Below are 20502 nucleotides of genomic sequence, written 5' to 3'. Positions count from 1 at the left end.
AAAAAAGCTAATGGATTGTGAACTTTTAAAAGAAAGTTGTAGCCAATTTTAAGATAGAAATAAATTAAAATTTATCAATTTTTTGGAACCAGATTACTGGAATATTGAAGAATTACTATTGAAGAAGAACAATTGCTCGTATTTAATGACATTTTTAATTAATAAATTGATATTATTAATTATCAAGATTTTGTGGAAAATGTTTTAAAAAGTTCCCAGATTTATGCAATTCTTGAAAGTGTTCAAAGAGCTAAAAATATTGTCAGAACAATAGCTGTAAGTTCAGCAATAGCAGAAAGGAGTTTTTCAAGATGAACATAATATGTTCAGAGAATAGAAGTCGCCTGTTTCTAATATATCAAACACAATGACTAGTCGGTCCACCTCTAAAGGAATGAGGTCCTATTCCTACAATGAAAAGATGGTGCAGAATAAATCACACTGCCGATGATGCTCGGATAAAAGTGAAGAAAATTACCAGTGAGGACGCCAGTCAAGAAGCAATATGAAAATATCTTAACAGCTTTATTGTTTTGTTGTCAGGTATTATTTAATATTTTTCATTAGTATTTTAAAACTGTTAGAGCATAATCTCACTTTGTGTATGTCTTTTATTGTTTGTGTTTAAGTATTAAATGCATGAAATAATTATATACCTTGCGGTATATAATTTTTTTATATTTAAAACAGTCATTAGGGCAGATAACTGATTGTTAAATTATTTGAATCCCACCACTGGAGAGGGTAGAAGGAGGTGAGTAAAGAGAGACAAACATATAGTGATAGAAAATGACTTGATTTGAGTGATGAGCTCACAATTCAATCCACAGATAAAATGCTATAGAGATGTTTACCTGAAACCTATGTGTTCTTATGGAGCAATGTCAACTCATTAAAGTTAATTTCTAAATAAAAACATTTTCCTACATATATAAAAAATTGTTGTTTTAGGATTTGCCTCTCTGATATCCTCACTCTCTGATTTCATTATTCATATTAGAAATAAACTCATGCAGATATTAAACTAACAAATTTCAAGTTATTTTAATGATTTAGATGACATTTCTTCTAAACAGCAGTTTGAGATTGTGGCCAAATTTATGTCATTTATAACTTCAGCCATCTGTTGAGCTTACAAATGATGCATTTGAGGATTAAATTAAATAGCAAAAGACTTTGGTGTTTTACATATCATTTAAGATTTCACTGGTTTGACCCTTGGTCAAATCTGGCCAAGTGGATAGTGTCGGCCCGGCATGAGGACATCCCAGGTTTGATTCCTGGTCAGGGCACACATAAGAAGCGACCATCTGCTTCTCTTCCCCTTCCCCTTCCCCCCTCACTTTCCCCTTCTCCGTTTCTTCTCTTGCAGTCAGTGGTTTGATTGGTTCGAGTGTAGGCCTCAGGTGCAGAGGATAGCTTGGTTGATTCAAACAGTGGCCTCAGATAGGGGTTGCTAAGTTGATACAGGTTGCATGTGGGAGTCTGTTTCTCTATTTCCCCTGCTCTCACTTAAAAAGGAAAATATCTCACTGGTTATAATTGCAGTGGTTATGCCTGAGAATAAAGAAAATTAAGGAAAAATATGAAGATCTTTAAAATATACAGTAGCCAGATATAGAAAATATAGTGTGTTATTTTTCCCTATAAGAAAGTTGGATAGAGAAAACAGTATTTTCCATATTCTTCTTTCCAAAAGCCTTTTCTAAAATGAGAGCTTTTTCCTACTGGAAGATTTGTCCTAACTACTGTATAGCTACACTTGCGTAGGTATTTTCAATTTCTTTGTCTTCAGGACACGTGTGGGTAAATTCTTCACGGGCATAAGCATTGTGGAGATAGCGCCAGACTCCTGAGAATTCTGCTGGAATGTCAAAGTCACGGTATTTCTTGGCAGCAATCTAGGGTTTTGGAAAAAGCAGTTGGTAATAAAAGGCATCATTAATGTGTTTAGTGTGCAGAAACAGATCTCAAAAGTCAAGATCATTGTGGACATGTTTTCTATACAAAAAGTACTACAAAGTAAAGAATCTTGGAATTACTAATTCAATATTTCGTGTACAAATGTAGACAAAGCTGTATTCTTGCAATCATATTTATATTAAGCTGAATTTAATTATGAATATTTAGAAGAAGGAAGTGCAAAAAAAGAGCACTTATTTCTGAATTAGATTAAGAGTTTGTTTAGGGTCCCAACTATGTCTTATTTCTTTATGTGTTCTCTGTGTCTGGCATAAGACCTGAGATAGAATAAATTCTATTTAATAAAAATTTGTTAATGATTATATTATCATAAAAATATTAGCCCACATTATTTATCACTTGTTATGATTCGGACACTGTTTCAACATTTTACATGTCCTAATTTATTATTTATTTAATTTTCTCAACAATTCTGTGAAATGAGTAATATTATTCTTGTTTTATAGCTATGAAAGTGGAAAACACCTGATACAGGAAGAAAGAAACACATTTTTATGCTTCCCAGAGGTGGTCATGGATTTTTCCTCTGAGGAGAGAAAGAAGATAGAAATTATGCATAATAGTGATAACAAAGCCACCTTATAACAACCTCATACAGAATGGTCACTGAGCTCCATGCTAGCAACTCCCAAACCCAGCCCAAATCATTCAAGCTACCCTATAAATACTTACTTTAATAACATTCAACTTGGGTAACAAGCTGCAGTCAGCCAATGTCAGCTGATCCCCATCCAAGAACAATCTTCTGGAAACTGTGAATTCTCCAGCACTGTCTGGATCAATTTCACCCAGAAGTGGAGTGTTTAAGTAGTTGTCCAGACGTTTAAATTCTCTGAGCAGAGCTTTCTCAAAATCTGAGGCAATGAAGTAATAGAGTTACTTGTAAATACATTGTCTTCATGACGAAATGTATTCTCAATATGCCTTTCACACATTTAGACATCTCTATTTATGCACATTGATTACATTAACTGTTAAAAACCTAAATAGTTAACTAGAATGCTCAACTACCCACGGATAATAAGACAGAGACAGATATTTAATCAAATGATGAGTGGAAATATTTTTAAGTTTTTCTTGGGGAGGTGCATTGGGAGGAGAGTCAAAGAGAAAAACAGTGATATATTATCATTTAACACAGAAGAGTCAGAAAATGGAATCAGAGCCTAATAGTTCTCATGACTCAGAGGATAATAGACTAAAAGAATCTTTGTGGGAAATGGTAGGTGCTATGGTTTAAGAAACCTTAAAGGTATGCAGGACTTGGAAAGTTGGGAGGGGACATCTAACAAATCCAGTCCTGCAGTTAGTTTACATCTGGCATGCCAATGCTTTAACTGAGCTAAATTGGTAGTTTCTATATTGAATCTTGGGTTTCAAATCTAATAAAACTTTATGCAGAGAAATTTCAGAAAAGAGAGCAGAGAATGAGTGAGGTATTCCCCAACATATACTATATATTCAGGAAAGTCCTGTTTTAACTGAGAATGTGACAGTGAGCTAGTGAGTGAGAAAAACAGATTTAAAGAAAGTTATCTTACTCTTATTTGCTTCTTTTTGTGTATTCTTTATATATGCAGAAAACTTGGCAAAGAGGTTACAGCCCACACCAAAGGACTCCTTGTTCTTGGGACTCAAGCGAGGGTACCTTAAAAAGAAACATCATTGCACTATCATTTACACATAAGGAGCAGGTGTCCTAGCTTGCATTCTACTGAGAATGAAGGTTTTGGAAAATTGTTCTGGAAACTGACGATCCTGAGAAACTGGAAGTATGTATTTTCCCAATCTCAGAAATATTTAGTTTTTAAAGTCCACTGAGAAACCAGCTGGCTGAAACTCAAAGTTAATTTAACTGTAGAAACAATGTATTAAGTGGTAGTTAGGCCTCCATACTTGCTCCTAAAAGCTTATTTGGTATAAGGTAGTAATACATTTTCGAAGGTAAGTAGTAGGAAAAATATAACTTCAAATATTATAACTTACAAAACAATTGAGGGAATAAAGAGGATGAAGATGATGGAAAAAAGTAGCCAAGGTGTCCCTTCTAAGTAATACAAAGTTTATTTAGCATAATAAAATAAAATGATATAATAATTTGTTTTGACAGAGACAGAGAGATACAGACAAACAGAAAGGAAGAAAGATGAGAAGCATCAATTCTTTGTTGCAACACCTTAGTTGTTCATTGATTGCTTTGTCATATGTGCCTTGATGAGGGGGGAGGTCCAGCAGAGCAAGTGACCTTGGGCTCAAGCCAGTGACTTTTGGGCTCAAGTGATTATGGGGTTATGTCTATGATCCCACACTCAAGCCAGCAACCCTGCACTCAAGCTGGTGAGCCCATGCTCCAGCTGGATGAGCCTGCGCTCATGCCAGTGACCTCAGGATTTTGAAACTGGGTCCTCTGCATTCCAGTCTGACACTCTATCCACTGCGCCATCACCTGGTCAGGCTGTAATAATTTTATTACATTAAAAAATTAAATAAGAAAAACTGTATGACCACAAATAGATGCTTAAAAAGTATTCAATGAAAATTAATTCCTAATCATAAAACACTTCACTAGCAACTAGAAATGGTCAGGCCAAAGAGTCATCTTTTTTGATTCCTCTCTTTCTCTCCATCTCCACGTTTGATCCATTAGCAACTCCAGACAGTTTACCTTTTAAAATGTACCCAGAATCTGTCCACTTTTCACCACCTCCACTGCCCCCTCCTTGGTCTAAAGTCTATATTACTGCAACAGCTTTGTGACTATTCTCGCATTCCTATGATTGTCTTCTCCACTACAAGACTATTCTCTACCTGCTGTGAGAGCAATCATGTTAAAATATGTCTTATGTGTCTTCCCTACTCAACATTTTGCAATGTCCCCATCTCATTCAGATTCAGAGCTCAAGTCCTCATGGAGCTCTACAAGGACTGATGTGATCTTACCCCACCTTACCTCTCTGTTCTCATCTTCTACTCTCTTCCTTGTACAGTTCATTCAACACTGCCCTCTTTGTTGTTTTTCAAATAGGCCCAACATGCTCCCATGCCAGGATATTTTCACTTAGTTTGCCCTTAAATGGAGTGCATTCCTTCATATATGCACATGATCTGCTTCCTCTCTTTTTTACGGGTTTTTTTTTTTTCTGATAGTTTCTCTTATGTGAGTCCTTTCTCTGGCTGCCCTATTTAACATTGCAACCTCTCCCCTTTCCCTAACACTCACTGCCTCACTTTCCTGCCTTATTTTTTCTTAGTATTTATTATCATCTAAAACAGTTTATATTTTGCTGATCTTGATTACTTACTATCTTCCTAATTGAATTTAAAGTCTACTAGGACAGAGTTTTTACCCATTTTATTCACTAATGTGAGTAGTAAGTACCTGATACTTAGTAAATATTCACTAAATATTTGTGGAATGATTAAATGAATTCAGCAGCTTGGCACAGTGGATGGAACATCGACCTGGGATGCTGAGGACCCAGGCTCGAAACTTGAGGTTGCCAGCTTTAGTGAGGACTCATTTGGCTTGAGCATGGGCTCACCAGCTTGAGTGTGGGGCTGCCAGCTTGAGCTTGGGATCATAGACATGACTCTATAGTCTCTGGCTTGAGCCCAAAGGTTGCTGGCTTAAAACCCAAGATCGCTGGCTTGAGCAAGGGTTCACTGGCTCAGCTGGAGCTCCGTGGTCAAGGCACATATGAGAAAGCAATCAATGAACAGCTAAGGTGACATAACTATGATGCTTCTCATCTCTTTCCCTTTCTATGTCTCTCATTCGCCAAAACAAACAAAAAACTTTCAGCAAACATATTAAATGGTAAAATATTTTTCAGGAAGTACAAATCAAAACCACAATGAGATTATTACCTCACACCCATTAGAATGGCTATTAGATAAGAAATAACAAATGTTGGAGAAAGAAGGATATTTTCTCATTTGTGCCAACATGGATGGAACTTGAGGGCATTATGCTAAGTGCAATAAGTGAGACAGAGAAAGAAAAATACTGTATAATCTCACTTATATGTGGAATCTAGGAAAGCTAAACTTGTAAAAATAGAGAATAGAATGGTAGTTACCAGAGGCTGGGGAGTGGGGGAATTGGAAAGATTTAAGGGTAAAAATTTACAACCAGTAGAAAAATTCTGTAAATCTAATCCACAGCATAGTGATTATAGTGAACAATACTTTGTATAATACTTTGTATTATAAACTACAAAGATGCTAAAAGACTAGATCTTAACTGTTCTTACCACAAAAAAGTGATGATTATGTCGTATGATAAAGGTGTCAGCTAATGCTACAGTGGTAATTGTATTGCAACATGTAAATGTATCAAATCAATATGTTGTACAGTTTAGACCAGGGGTCCCCAAACTTTTTACACAGGGGGCCAGTTCACTGTTCCTCAGACCATTGGAGGGCCGGACTATAAAAAAAACTATGAACAAATCCCTATGCACACTGCACATATCTTATTTTAAAGTAAAAAAACAAAATGGGAACGAATACAATATTTAAAATAAATAACAAGTAAATTTAAATCAACAAACTGACCAGTATTTCAATGGGAACTATGCTCCTCTCACTGACCACCAATGAAAGAGGTGCCCTTTCAGGAAGTGTGGCGGGGGCTGGATAAATGGCCTCAGGGGGCCGCATGTGGCCCCTGGGCCGTAGTTTGGGGACCCCTGAAGTATGATGTTACCTGTGGGTTTTTCGTAATAGCTGTTCTTTGTCAGGTTGAGGAAGTTCCTTTCTATTCTTAGTTTGTGAAGTATTATCATAAAATGGTGTCGAACATTGTCAAATGTTTTTCTGCATTGAGTTAATCATGTGCTTTTATTTTTAGCCCTTTAATGGTGCTTTTTATTTCTTTATATGACTTCAAGTTATTGTCTAGTGGACTCTCATTTCTGCCTGAATGATTCCCTGTAACATTTTTTGAAGAACAGGTCTACTAGCAAAAAAATCTCTCAGTTTTTGTTCATGTGGAATGTCTTAACTTCTTTTTAATGTTTGAAGGATGGTTTTTCCAGATATGGATTTCTTGTTTGACTTTTTTTCCCCAGCACTTTAAATATGTCATCTCTCTGACTTATGGATTCTGATAAAAAATCATCTATTAATCTTATTGAAGATTCCTTTTACATGATGAGTCGTTTTGCTCTTGCTGCTTTCAAAATTTTATCTTTGCCTTTAGATATTGATACTTTGATTATAATGTATCTCCTTAAGTTTATTTCACTTAATGTTCACTGACCTTCTTGGATGTATAGATTTATGTATTTCACTAAATTTAGGAAGTTTTCAAGCAGTATTTTTTGAAATATTTTTTCTGCCTTTCTCTTAGTCTCCTGTTTTAGACTCCCATTATATATGTATTTTGATATATTTGATGGTATTCTACAGTCTGTTAGTTTTTGTTCATTTTCTTTCTTTTCCTCAGACTGGATAATTTCAATTGGCTTCTGCTTAATTTTGCTTATTCTTTCTTTTATCTGTTCAAACCTGCTGTTGAAACCCTGTAGTGAATTGTTCATATTAGTTATTGTACTTTTTAAAATTTTTTATTTATTTATTTATTTTTTTTACAGAGACAGAGAGTGAGTCAGAGAGAGAGATAGACAGGGACAGACAGACAGGTACGGAGAGAGATGAGAAGCATCAATCATTAGTTTTTCATTGCACGTTGCAACACCTTAGTTGTTCATTGATTGCTTTCTCATATGTGCCTTGACTGCAGGCCTTCAGCAGACCGAGTAACTCCTTGCTAGAGCCAGGGACCTTGGGTCCAAGCTGGTGGGCTTTTTGCTCAAGCCAGATGAGCCCGCACTCAAGCTGGCGACCTTGGGGTCTCGAACCTGGGTCCTCTGCATCCCAGTCTGATGCTCTATCCACTGCACCACCGCCCGGTCAGGCAGTTATTGTACTTTTGAATTTCATAATTTCTATTCGGTTCCTTTTTATAATTTTTATATTTTAACTAATATTCTGTTTGTTGAGATATTATTTTCTTGGTTTCTTTAAGCTCTTTGTCCATGGTTTTGTTTAGCTCTGTAACATATTCAAGACAGTTGATTTAAAGTCTTTGTCTATTAAATAAAATGGTTTTACTCAGGGATAGTGTCTATTAATTTATTTTTTTTCCTGTGAATGGGCTATACTTTCTTTTTGACATGTCCCACATTTTTTCTCAAAAACTGGACACTTGGATATTGTAATGTGGAAACTCTGGAAATCAGATTCTTCTTTTTCCCAGGTATTGTTGTTGCTGCTTGTTGTGGGTGGGTATTTTTGTTTATTTGTTTAATGAATTTTCTGAAGTAATTTTTTCATGGTTTAAAAACTCTTTATTTGCATATTAGAGTTGTGCATTCCAGTAGTTAAAACAATTGGAATTATAAAATGGCACTCTGATTAAATTGCATTTTATAGCCGCAGGACACTTGGACAAGTTTTTTTTTTTTGTTTGTTTGTTTTTTTTTTGTTTTTTTTTTTTCTTTTTTCATTTTTCTGAAGCTGGAAACAGGGAGAGACAGTCAGACAGACTCCCGCATGCGCCCGACCGGGATCCACCCGGCACGCCCACCAGGGGCGGTGCTCTGCCCCCCAGGGGGGGATGCTCTGCCCATCCTGGGCGTCGCCATATTGCGACCAGAGCCACTCTAGCGCCTGAGGCAGAGGCCACAGAGCCATGCCCAGCGCCCGGGCCATCTTTGCTCCAATGGAGCCTTGGCTGCGGGAGGGGAAGAGAGAGACAGAGAGGAAAGCGCGGCGGAGGGGTGGAGAAGCAAATGGGCGCTTCTCCTATGTTCCCTGGCCGGGAATCGAACCCGGGTCCTCCGCACGCTAGGCCGACGCTCTACCGCTGAGCCAACCGGCCAGGGCGACAAGTTTTTTTACTTTAGATTTCACTCTTGTCCCACTCAGCTTCTTTCACCAACATGCAAGTTATTTTCCTTCCCTGCCAACCAGACAGGGAAATGGGAGAGGCAGGTGCAGACTTCATTGTCAGTAGTTTTTTGATGTAAGAACAGTCATCTAAACTGATCCAACCTCTTTGCGTCTCACTATGTCAAACAGCTAAAAGAAATAAAATAAAAAAAGCAATGCTTGTGGCATGTATGGTGCATATTAGTTGTAGACAGTTTATGTAAGAATCTTGTTTTTTTATTCATTCAGCCTCCATACAGGGGAACCTTGGGTTACAATAGTCTCGACATATGACATTTCTAGTTTATGACACTCACTCCCATAAAAACTTAAAAAAATTGAGCCATGAGTGTTTCAGTTTACACCATTAGTGTCGTACTTACAGACTACGTGGGCAAACTAGTTTGGCTGCACATGAAGGAAGAATATGCAGTAACACAGCATATGATTGAAGGAGTTGGCATCCCCCAGTACTCTTACCTACCATTTTGGACTGTTAAAAGTGCAAGCGTTCCATTTGTGTTGCTTTGTTTGGCAACTTTTTGGCCCTTATCATGGCTGTTAAACAAAAGTCAGTCTTCATATGGTGGTGCTTTGAAGAAGAGGAAAGTCATAACAATGAAAGTGAAATTATATATTGTAAAGAGATTTTTAAAAAGGAGAATCAGTGAAGAACATTGGCCACATGCTAGGCTTTGCTGCTCTACTGTAGCAACAGATATCAAGAATAAAGACCGTATCCTAGAGCAGTGGTCCCCAATCCCCAGGCCGTGGACCGGTACCGGTCCGTGGGCCATTTGGTACCAGTCTGCAGACAAAGAATAAATAACTTACATTATTTCTGTTTTATTTATATTTAAGTCTGAACAATGTTTTATTTTTTTAAAATGACCAGATTCCCTCTGTTACATCTGTCTAAGACTCACTCTTGATGCTTGTCTCGGTCACGTGATACATTTATCCTTCCTACCCTAAAGGCTGGTCAGTGAAAATATTTTCTGACATTAAACCGGACCGTGGCCCAAAAAAGGTTGAGGACCACTGTCCTAGGGCATGTAAAGTGATCAGCCCCTGTGAAATCGACTGTGATTACTAAACAGAGAAGTGACATGATGACTGAGATGAAAAGATTGTTAGTTTTGTGTCTAGAAGACCAGCATCAGTGGTATATACCAGTTAGTCTAATGTTGATTCAGGAGAAGGCTAAACAATTGTTTGAGGCAATATAAAGTGAAAAGGGAGAAGGTAGTGAAGAATTTGTGACTAGTAGGGGTTGGTTCATGCATTTCAAAGCTTGTGTCAACTTGCATAACCTTAAAGTGCAGGGTGAAGCTGTCATTGGGGATGAGAATGTGGCAAGTGAATTTCCTAATAGGTTAGCTGAATTAATTAAAAAGGGGGGGCTACAGGGCTGAACAAATGTTTAATGTTGATGATACAGGTCTTTTTTGGAAGTGTATGCCTAACAGGACCTACATCGCCAAGGAGGACAAGAGAACCCAGGCCATAAATCTGGCAAGGATAGACAACTTTGCTTCTTGGGGGAAATACTGCAGGTGACTTCAAACTCAAGCCTCTGTTGGTGTACCAGGCGGAGAATCCAAGGGCACTAAAGGGCATTTGGAAGGGTCAACTGACTGTCATCTGGAGGTATAACAAGAAGGCATGGGTGACATTTCAGATTTTTGAGGAGTGGTTTTCTAGCCATTTTGTGCCAGCACTAAAGGGGCTACCTTTTCAGGTGATGCTAGTGCTAGAAAATTCTTCTGATCACCCTGTCCTCTTGAGTAATTTTAACCCTAATGTCAGGGTGATTTACTTCTACCTAATACCACTGCCCTTTTACATCCATGGACCAAGGTGCCACGGCCTCTTTCAAGGCCTACCACCTCTGGAAGACATTTGCTATGGCCCTTAATGCAACTGAGAAGAACAAGAAACTTACACTCAAAGATTTTGGAAGTCTTATAACATTTACAATGCTGTACAAAACATTGCTTTTGCCTAGGGTGAAGTGAGACAAACAAACTTAAATGGTGTGTGGAAAAAACTGTATCCCCAGTTTGTGTACAACTTCCATGGAGATGAGGAGTCAGTGGAGGCTGTAACAGAGAAGTATGTTGCCATGAGTAAACAGCTTAATTTCGAAGTGGATGCTGAGGATGTTACAGATCTACTGGTATCACATGGAGAGAAGCTGTGTGCTGAGGACCTCACTCAGCTGGAGAAGTAGCTGATTGAAGAGAAAGAGATAGAAACCCCAGAACCCAAAATATTTACTACTGAGGGTTTGGCAGAAGGTTTTTCTATGGTAGAGGATGGGTTGGCAAAATTTCAGGCTGAGGATCCCAGTGATGACAGATTCAGTAAGGTCTACAGAGCTGTTATGGATGCCTTGTAATGCTATAGGCTGATTTTGTAGAGAAGTCATCAATCTTCCGGACTAGCCTGGAACAATTCTTTAAGAAGGTAAAGAGGCCTGCAACAGATCCTGTACCCTCTACATCAGCTGCTTCTCGACATAAAACACCTGTAGTACAGGTTGAATTATCTCAGCATCTCCTGCCTGTTCCTTAGACAATCTGAATTAACATGACCCAGTATCTTCAACATCTTTTGCACGTTCTCCTGCTTCTTCAGCTTCCTCCTCCCGATAGGTCACTCTCTCCCACCTTGCAATGCCCCTTCCAGTGTGCAAGCCAACCACAGGAATAAAGGTAAGGAATTTTTTTACACTAATTTTTCTGTTATTACAGTACTGTGTACAGTACAATATATTTATGTCCTTTTTCTGTGACTTAGTTGTGTTTTTATGTTTTAGATTATGGTTTTACAACTGTGTTAGGATAGGTAAGTGACTTAGGCTACGGTGTGTTTCAACTTACACCAAAATTCGGGTTACGTCTCTGTCATAGGAATGGAACTGTGTTGTAACCCGAGGACCCCCCGTATGTCTTTTGATTGGAGCATTTAATCAATGTACATTTAAAGTAATTGTTGGTAGATATATAGTTATTGCCATAATATTCATATTTATGATCTTTTTTTCTTCTTCTTCAGGAATACCCTTTAACTTTTCTAGTAATACTGGTTTGGTGATTATGAACTCCTTTAACTTTTTCTTGTCTGGGAAGCTCTTTATATGTCTTTTGATTCTAAGTGATAACTTTGCTTAGTAGAGTAATCTTGGTTGTAGGTACTTGCTTTTCACCACTTTGACTATTTCTTGTGCCTGGCCTGTGGTGGCACAGTAAATGAAGCATTGATCTGGAATGCTGAGGCCGCTGGTTAGAAACCGTGGGTTTGTCTGGTCAGGCACATATGGGAGTTGATGCTTCCTGCTCCTCTTCCCTTCTCTCTTTCACTCCTCTAAGAAAATAAATAAATAAAATTTCTAAAAAATAATATTTTTGCCAATTTTTTCTGGCCTGCAAAATTTCTGTTGTGAATTTAGCTGTCAGTCCTATGAGAGTTCTTTTATAGATAACTAACTTCTGTTCTCCTGCTGCTTTTAAGATTCTCCCTTTGTCTTTAAATTTTGGCATTTTAATTATGATGTGTCTTGGCATGAGCCTCTTCAGTTAATCTTATTTGAGACTCTCCTCACTTCCTGGACTTGTATGCCTACTTCCTTCAGCAAGTTAAGAAAGTTTTCTGATATTATTTTCTCATATAGGCTTTCTTTTTTGTGTGTGACAGAGACACACAGAGAGAGAGAGAGAGACAGATAAGGACAGACAGGAAGGGAGAGAGATGAGAAGCATCAATTCTTTGTTGTGGCACCATTGTTTCTCATTTGATTGCTTTCTCATATGTGCCTTGACCGGGGAGCTACAGCAGACCGAGTGACTCCTTGCTCAAGCCAGAGACCTTGGGCTCAAGCTGGTGAGCCTTGCTCAAACTAGATGAGCCAGCACTCAAGCTGGAGACCTCAGGGTTTTAAACCTGGGTCCTCTGTGTCCTAGTCCGATACTCTATCCACTGTGCCACCGCCTGGTCGGGCTCAACATAGGCTTTCAATTCCTTGCTCTCTCTCTTCTCCTTCAGGTACCCCTATGATGCAAATGTTAGTAAACTTGAAGTTGTCCTAAATGTTCCTTATACTATTTCTATCTTTTTGGATTATTTCCCCCCTTATTCTGATTGGGTGTTTTCTGCTTCTGTATCTTCCAAATCTCTGATTTGATACTCTGCTTCATCACTCCATTGTTGATTCTCTGTAGTCTATTCTTCATTTCTGTTATTGTTGTCTTCATTTCTGTTTTTATGCTATCTCATTTTTTTTTCAGGCTTTCAGTTTTATTTTTATTAAGGCAGTGCAGGAAGAATATGTCTATTAAGTCTGTATTTTTTTTCTGTCTCACTTTTATGTTGTATCTATGTTAAAGTTCTAAGTTCATCTATTCTTCCCTTAAGTTCATTGAGCATCCTCATAACCAGTATTTTGAACTCTGCATCTAGTAAAGTGCTTGTCTCTATTTTGTTTAGTTTTTTAAATGAAGTTCTGTTCTTTTCTTTCATTTAGGACATGTTTCTTTGTCTCCTCATTTTGGCAGCATCTTTGTGTTTCTTTCTGTGTATTAATTACAGCTGCTACATCTCCCAGGCTTAGTAGAGTATCCTTATGTAGTAAGTTGTAAAGTGCATTGACACAGTCTCCCCAATCATCAGAGCTTGCACTCCAGATGTACTCCCTGTTGTAACTGAACCTTGATTGCTGTTGACATGTCAATGAGAGGGATATACCTCCAGGCCGAACATCTGGGAAAACTGTCTGTTATTATGGAGAATCAGTTGTGCAAGGGCCCACCTCACAGAGAATAACTCAGTTCAGTGGGGCTCTGGTGCCTGCTGAGTCTGCCATTTGAGTGTGTCTCTTGTGGTGGAGGTTGAGTGGTGCTTCAACATGGTCTGATGATCAGGTATGCTGGCTGTAGGGCCTCCCAGGATGTGGGCCAAGGTCAGCTACCACCTGTGCTTTGCCACGGGCCACCTGGAATGAGCTACAAAGTGATTTGCAGATATCTGTTACTTTTTTGGGCATGGAGATGTCCAGGAGACACCAAGGCCAGATGCTGCTAGTGCTGGGCCTGCGGTTGTTTAGTGAGAGCTATGCAGCATGCCAAGGTCAAATGCTGCTTGTTTGAGAGATTTTAGGAAGTCCAAAACATGAGCCAGTACAGGTTGTTTGTATGGAAAAGCCACTGGGAACAGCTTGGGTTGGGCTCAGATGTGGGGTGGGATCTCAGGAAATCACGAGGGCAGGGAAAACAGTGTTAGGCATAGTGATGGAGACTCATATTGGTGTCTGCCTTCCTTGCTTGTGAGGTTAAGGCTCAGAAAACAAACAGTGGCCTCTGTGAACACTTCAGTCTGGGATAAAGCTGCTCTTCCAGCTTTCTCACTAATGCAGACAATTAAGTTCTTCCCTGTATATCTCTGATGTACACTCCCCAGGAGGAACCTCCACAGCTGAGATATCCCTCCTGATTTTTAACCACCACATGTGAGTGCGGGACCATCCCCTTCTGTGTCTCCACCTCTCTTACCAGCCTCAATGTGCTTTCTTTAATTTTCTGGTTGTAGGACTTACATTTAGCCAGATTTCAGGTGGTTCTGAATGATATTTTTCCGTAGTTTAGTTGCAATTTTGATGTGCAAGTGGGAGGATTTGAGTACCATATTTACCTATGCTGCCATCTTCCCTTGGTGCCACCCCTCCCGAGCAATTTTATAAATAGTGTGTTCTTTTTTGTGTATGGCCACTAAAATCATTGTTCTAATACCCTAGGTCAGTTATTGATTTAATGGAGATTTTCTTAAACTTCTGGAACTACAACAACAAAAAAAGAAACAAACAAACAAACAAACAATTTCCTCATCCCCACAAGCTCTTCTAGTTTTTGTAGGCAGGTTGTGTGTTGGGACACTCCTTCAATGCCAAGTTGCACATCAGCCTTAGACCTCACTTTCTGCTTCATGGTGCCTGAAGTTCAACCAGAAGTGAAAACTTTGGATATTCTCAGGTCTTTTTTCTATTTTATTTTATTAAAAAAATTTAATTTAATAGAGTGACATTGCTCAATAAGAGTACATAAGTTTCAGGTAAACATTTCTGTAGCATTCGAACTGTTGACTATGTTGTATACCCATCACCCCAAGTCCAATCATTTTCTACCACTGTACATTTGTCCCTCTTTACACCCTTCCCCCTACTCTCCTCCCCCACAGTTCCCTCCCCGGGTAACCACTTCACTTTTCTCTATGTCTATAAATATCCATTCTATATCTCCCTTATGTGTGAAATCATATAGTTCTTAGCTTTTTATGATTTACTTATTTCACTCAGTATCATGTTCTCAAGGTCCATCCATGTTGTTGTAAATGGCAATATGTCATCGTTTCTCATAGCTCAGTAGTATTCCATTGTATATATGTACCACATCTTCTTTATCCAGTCCTCTATTGAGAGACACTTTTGTTGTTTCCATGTCTTGGCCACTGTGAATAATGTTGCAATGAACATGGGGGTGCATGGGTCTTTACAGACCAATGTTTTCGAGGGTTTTTTTTGGTAGAAACCTAGGAGAGGGGTTGCTGGGTCATAAGATAGTTCTATTTTTAATTTTTTTGAGGAACCACCATATTTTCTTCCATAATGGCTATACCAGTTCACATTCCCACCAGCAGTGAATGAGGGTTCCTTTTTCTCCACATCTACTCTAACACTTGTTAATACACGCCTTGTTGATAATAGCCAATCTAACAAGTGTGGGGTGGTACATTATTGTAGTTTTGATTTGCATTGCTCTAATAGGTAATGAAGATGAGCATCTTTTCATATATCTGTTGGCCATTTGGATGCCTTATTAGGAGACATGTGTGTTCAGGTTCTCTCCTCATTTTTCAATTGAATAATTTGCTTGCTTGTTGCTGAGCTTTTTGACTTCTTTATATATTTTGGATATTAATCCCTTAGCAGAACTGTTGTTTGTCAATATCATCTCCCATTTGGTTGGCTGACTTTTTGTTTTGTTGTCGGTTTCTTTTGCTGTGCAGAATCTTTTTAGTTTGATATAGTCTCATTCATTTACTGTTACCTTTACTTCTCTTGCCTTTGGGGTCAAATTCATATAATGTTCTCTATGGCCAAGTACTATAAGTTTAGTACCTATGGTTTTTTTCTAAGTAACTTCTTGTTTCAGATCTTATATTTAGGTTTTTGACTCATTTTGAATTAATTTTTGTGCAGGGGACAAATTGTAGTCAAGTTTTATTCTTTTTGCTGTGGCTTTCCAATTTTCCCAGTTTCATTTATTGAAAATGTTCTCTTTTCTCCATTGTGTGTCTTTGGCACCTTTGTCACAGATTATTTGTCCATATATATGTAGTTTTATTTCTGGGTTCTTGATTGTATTCCAGTGGTCTGTATGTCTGTTTTTCTGTTAATACCATGCTGTTTTGATTTTCGTGGCTCTGTAGTATAATTTGAAGTCAGGTAGTGTGACACCTCTGGCTTCATTATTTTTTCTCAGGATTGCTTTGGCTATTTGGTGTTCTTTAGGGTTCCATAGAAAACTAGTGATTTTCTGGTCTTTTCTAAGCATAAGTTGAGATCTGGGCATGTGCCTGGGCTTCTAGATTCCCTAAAAGACTTGAAAGATTTTTAAAGTTTTATTCTCTTAAGTATCCCCCAAGTATCCTAGACTCATTCTTCTGGGCTTTTCAGTTTGCCTATTACTTTCTCAAGTGTTATTTTTTGCTCCTTTTGGCAATGGCTAATACATTTTTGCCTTCACCACCAGGGAAGCTGCCTCAGCCCCAGGGAAGCTCCAATGTAGGTAGAAAAGGCAAACCCTTGAACAAGTCCTTCAGGGTGCAACTGAGTCAAACCATACAACCACAGTAATTTGAGAATAAGGTCTATAGCATGTCCTCTCTTATTTCTTTCTTTCTATCTCTCAACCAGACTTTGTTTTGTTAAGGGTGGCAATATGCCTAGATGAAAACATTTTCTAGCTTCCCTTTTCATTAGATATGACCAGGTGAATTACTTCTAGATAATGAGATACAAATTAAAACTGTTGAGTGTGACTTCTATAAAAATTCCTTAAAGCTCGCTTGTTTCTTTTATCCTTTGACCTTCTGCTTCTTCCTGTGTTGGAGTTACATATATTGTCTGAAATTCCAGCAGACATATTGTCACCATAAATTAACTTTGAGACTGGAAGTTTCTCCTGAAGGATGGCAAAGCAGAAAGATTAGAAAGAGCCTGGGTCCCCAGTAAAATTTTGGAGGTCATTCCAGTCCTACAATTCCTTATTCTTGGCTCCTTATTATGTGAGAAAAATAAAACCCATACTTATTTAAGCTACTTTTTGGGCCTCTTGTTATCAAAGTCGAATGCAATGTTTAACCGATACATAAGGCAATAGAAAATCAGAAGGATATGACAAGGTTATTCACAGAACAAAACTAAATATGTAAAGATGCTCAAAACCATGTATTATTCAGAGAAATGGCAAATTAAATATCAATGCGATATCACTATAACTATCAGATTTGCACAGATTTACAAGAAGTGAAAAAAACATGGTAATAGCGATATGTGGGAAAAATGTACTCTCATACATTGATGGGTAAAGGAGTAAAATTTTTGAAAGATATATACTATTTGAATTTTGTTCCAAGGAGTCTATTACATAGGAATAAAAGCACCAACACATAAGGATATATGAACAAGGATGCAAACAGTGGTAAAATACTGAAAGGAAATAAAACGTCCATCAGTAAAAATATGGCTTAGCAAATTTTAGCACATCTGCAACATGGGTTATTATGCAGACATTAAAATGAATTAAATCTACACTAGTAAAGTTGAAAGATGTTACAATATTCTTTGAAATGAGATAACCCCGATGCAATTTTTATGAGTTAAATTATGCTTATTACTATTATGCTTATATGAATCTAGAAAAAATATATAGAAAGATACACAATAGATTTTTTTTTTACTAGTTATCTTTGGGAACAGTAAAAGATTAGGGAGCAGATAATGTGAGGAGAGGAAGTAGTAAAGGAGGATGGGAGAGAGAAAAAGAACAAAATAAGACTCAACACTTATAGCATAAACTTGGAGCTGGTGCTTAAAATCTAAGAAGTCATAAATAATGAATGAAAGAGACCTAATATATTCACACAGAAGAGAATTTAGAGTAGTGTCCCTAGTTTCTTATGTAAGAAGAATTATGAACTGATAAAACCCTTTGTTTACCTGTTATATACAGGTTTGGGCAAAATAGTTTTACAGTTGTGAGTATATGAAACACAGAATGTATTATTACATTATTATTTATTAATTAATGTATTATTTTCCATATGAACAACTGTAAACCTACTTTTGCTTCACTACTTATAGGTATACATTTATGACTGAGACTTCACTTTTTAGAGCAATTTTCTTTTTAGATGACAGTAAAAGAGATAGCGAGGTAGACTCCCACATGTGCCCCAACCAGGATCCACCCAACAACACATCTTGAGCCAATGCTTGAGTACTGAGCTATTTTTAGCACCTGAGGTTGACATACTTGGATCAACCAAGCTATTTTCAGTGCCTGGGGCCATGCTTGAACCAACTGAGCCACTGGCTGAGGGAGAGAAAGAGTGAGAGTGTAGACGCCCCAAATAGGAACTTAGAACAGGGACAGAGTTCAGTGCCCCAAGTCAAAGGCCACAGTGGCTTTAGTGACAAAAGTATGCAACACAGTACTATGTTGAATGCAGCACAACAAGAATAGTATTAGTAATTCTGATAAATCAATAGGTGGGGACATTTGAGCTACTTTGCTTGCCCTTTAATCTGTTCTAAAGAAATTCCCTTTCCTGACTTCCTCATTCTTTTCTCCTCATTCTCTTTTCTGCATCCTGACTTTCTCATTCTTGTCCCTGCTTCTATTTTCTGTGTATCAATAAATACTCATAAGGACTGGGGGTCAGGGCCATCTTATGAAACTGAAATAGAGGATTGCAAGGCAGTCTTCCCTAGGTCTCTTGGTGCACACCATATGGTCTCTGAGTAGTCATTCACTGTCCCCATGACAGGAGAAAAGGGGGAGAGAGAGGAGGAGAGAAGTAGATGGTCACTTCTCATACGTGCCCTGACTAGGAATCAAACCTGGGATGTCCACATGCTGGGTCAACATACTATCCATTGAGCCACCAGCCCGGGCCTAGAGTAATTTAAAGTTCATAGCCAGACTCCTTACCAATGGAAAATGTGAGATAATAAATGAGTTTTGTTTTAAGACACTGAGTTTGTGGTGATTTGATACACAGGAATAAAAAATAAATAGATACAGCAGGCTTCCAGCTTCCAGACACTATTCTGGGTTGGTAGACATATATAGCTGTTATTCAAGAGTAGACATTGGAGTTCTGACTTCTTGCTAACTATGTAAGACCTGTTTTCTGACCTCTGGCCCTTGTGTTGGGTATGTTCTGCCCTCATGCCATCAGTGATGTGAAAGCCTAGTCATGATCAGCGTAAAGCCAGTAGCCACGGCCACCATCACAGCAGCCTGGCCAGTGCAGGTTCTTATTAGATTCGGACAGATGGTAATGAAACAACAAAGCCAAAAACTGGTGGAACATTACCTTTAATGGTGGGCAAGTAAAAACACACACTGGGCTCCAAAACCCACTCATTCAGTGCTCACAAAGCTACTGACGTATCCAGGTTTCCTAGAATCAAAGGTTTCTAGCTCACTAGCCTTATTCACCTCTGTTCCCCATCTCCTTCTCTCTGCATAAACTCTGCACAAACTGGCTTCTCCTTTTTTATTCTGCCATCTTGGCTACTTCTCCTCTCCTCCACATGGCCTTTATCTGCTCTCCTCTCTACTCTCCTCTCTAATGCTAATCTCAGGAACTGAGAGAGAGCAAGCTCCCGGTCTGTCCCCATTTTATAGTGTAGAAATCCAAACCTTTAATCCAATACACAAATAAGGAAGTCTCTGATACAAAGCCACTTATCTGAGGCATAATGGGATTCCTCATGAGAGTGTACCACCCCATATCATGCAATCAGTCAAGGGTGTGGGGAAAAGCTTAATCTTAAAACTAAGCCTTAGGGTATATCAACCCTGCCTGCTTACAGCCTGCCCCCCCCAATGCAAACTATAAGTGAGCAAACATATATCATATTTAAAAACTTGTTTGACCAACAATCAGTCTTCATGAACTATACAGTGTTATTACTCCATGCCCTCACTCTTACCCCAAAATGGGTTACTTCTGTATTTCTAGACAAGAATTTACTGTCTTACTTTAAGTATACTATTCATTTAAAAATAATTTAAAGTGTCTTTGTGCATTTAACTTTGAAGAAGGAAGTTTATGCATAATAAACATAATATTTTTCAACCTGTAGAGATAAAAAAAGTCAGAGTGAATATTAGCAATCTTTAATTGAATATCTTCTGAGGGCTCTATAACACATTTATCAGTATAAATGCCCCTAAATTTCATTATGGATCAGATAATGAGGCTGAAATTAAATGTGGCCCAAATTTACATGCCTTT

General features: G+C 38.2%; 1 protein-coding gene across 2 annotated transcripts in view; it reads right to left on the bottom strand.

Annotated features, from left to right (window-relative positions):
* Window positions 1–441: 441 nt before the first annotated feature.
* CLIC2 (chloride intracellular channel 2) overlaps window positions 442–20502 on the bottom strand; it is a 136870-nt gene continuing 116809 nt past the window's right edge. For both annotated transcript variants that reach the window (XM_066249540.1, XM_066249541.1), the window contains 3 exons: window positions 3525–3631; window positions 2656–2837; window positions 442–1901 (listed from right to left, as the gene is read on the bottom strand). In XM_066249540.1, the coding sequence (XP_066105637.1) occupies window positions 1746–1901; window positions 2656–2837; window positions 3525–3631 (445 nt within the window). In that variant the 3' untranslated portion in view covers window positions 442–1745. The remainder of the gene's footprint in view (window positions 1902–2655; window positions 2838–3524; window positions 3632–20502) is intronic.

This window comes from Saccopteryx bilineata, chromosome X (genome assembly GCF_036850765.1).
Source record: "Saccopteryx bilineata isolate mSacBil1 chromosome X, mSacBil1_pri_phased_curated, whole genome shotgun sequence".
Lineage (NCBI taxonomy): Eukaryota > Metazoa > Chordata > Mammalia > Chiroptera > Emballonuridae > Saccopteryx > Saccopteryx bilineata.
This window is presented reverse-complemented; position numbering and strand designations above follow the sequence as displayed.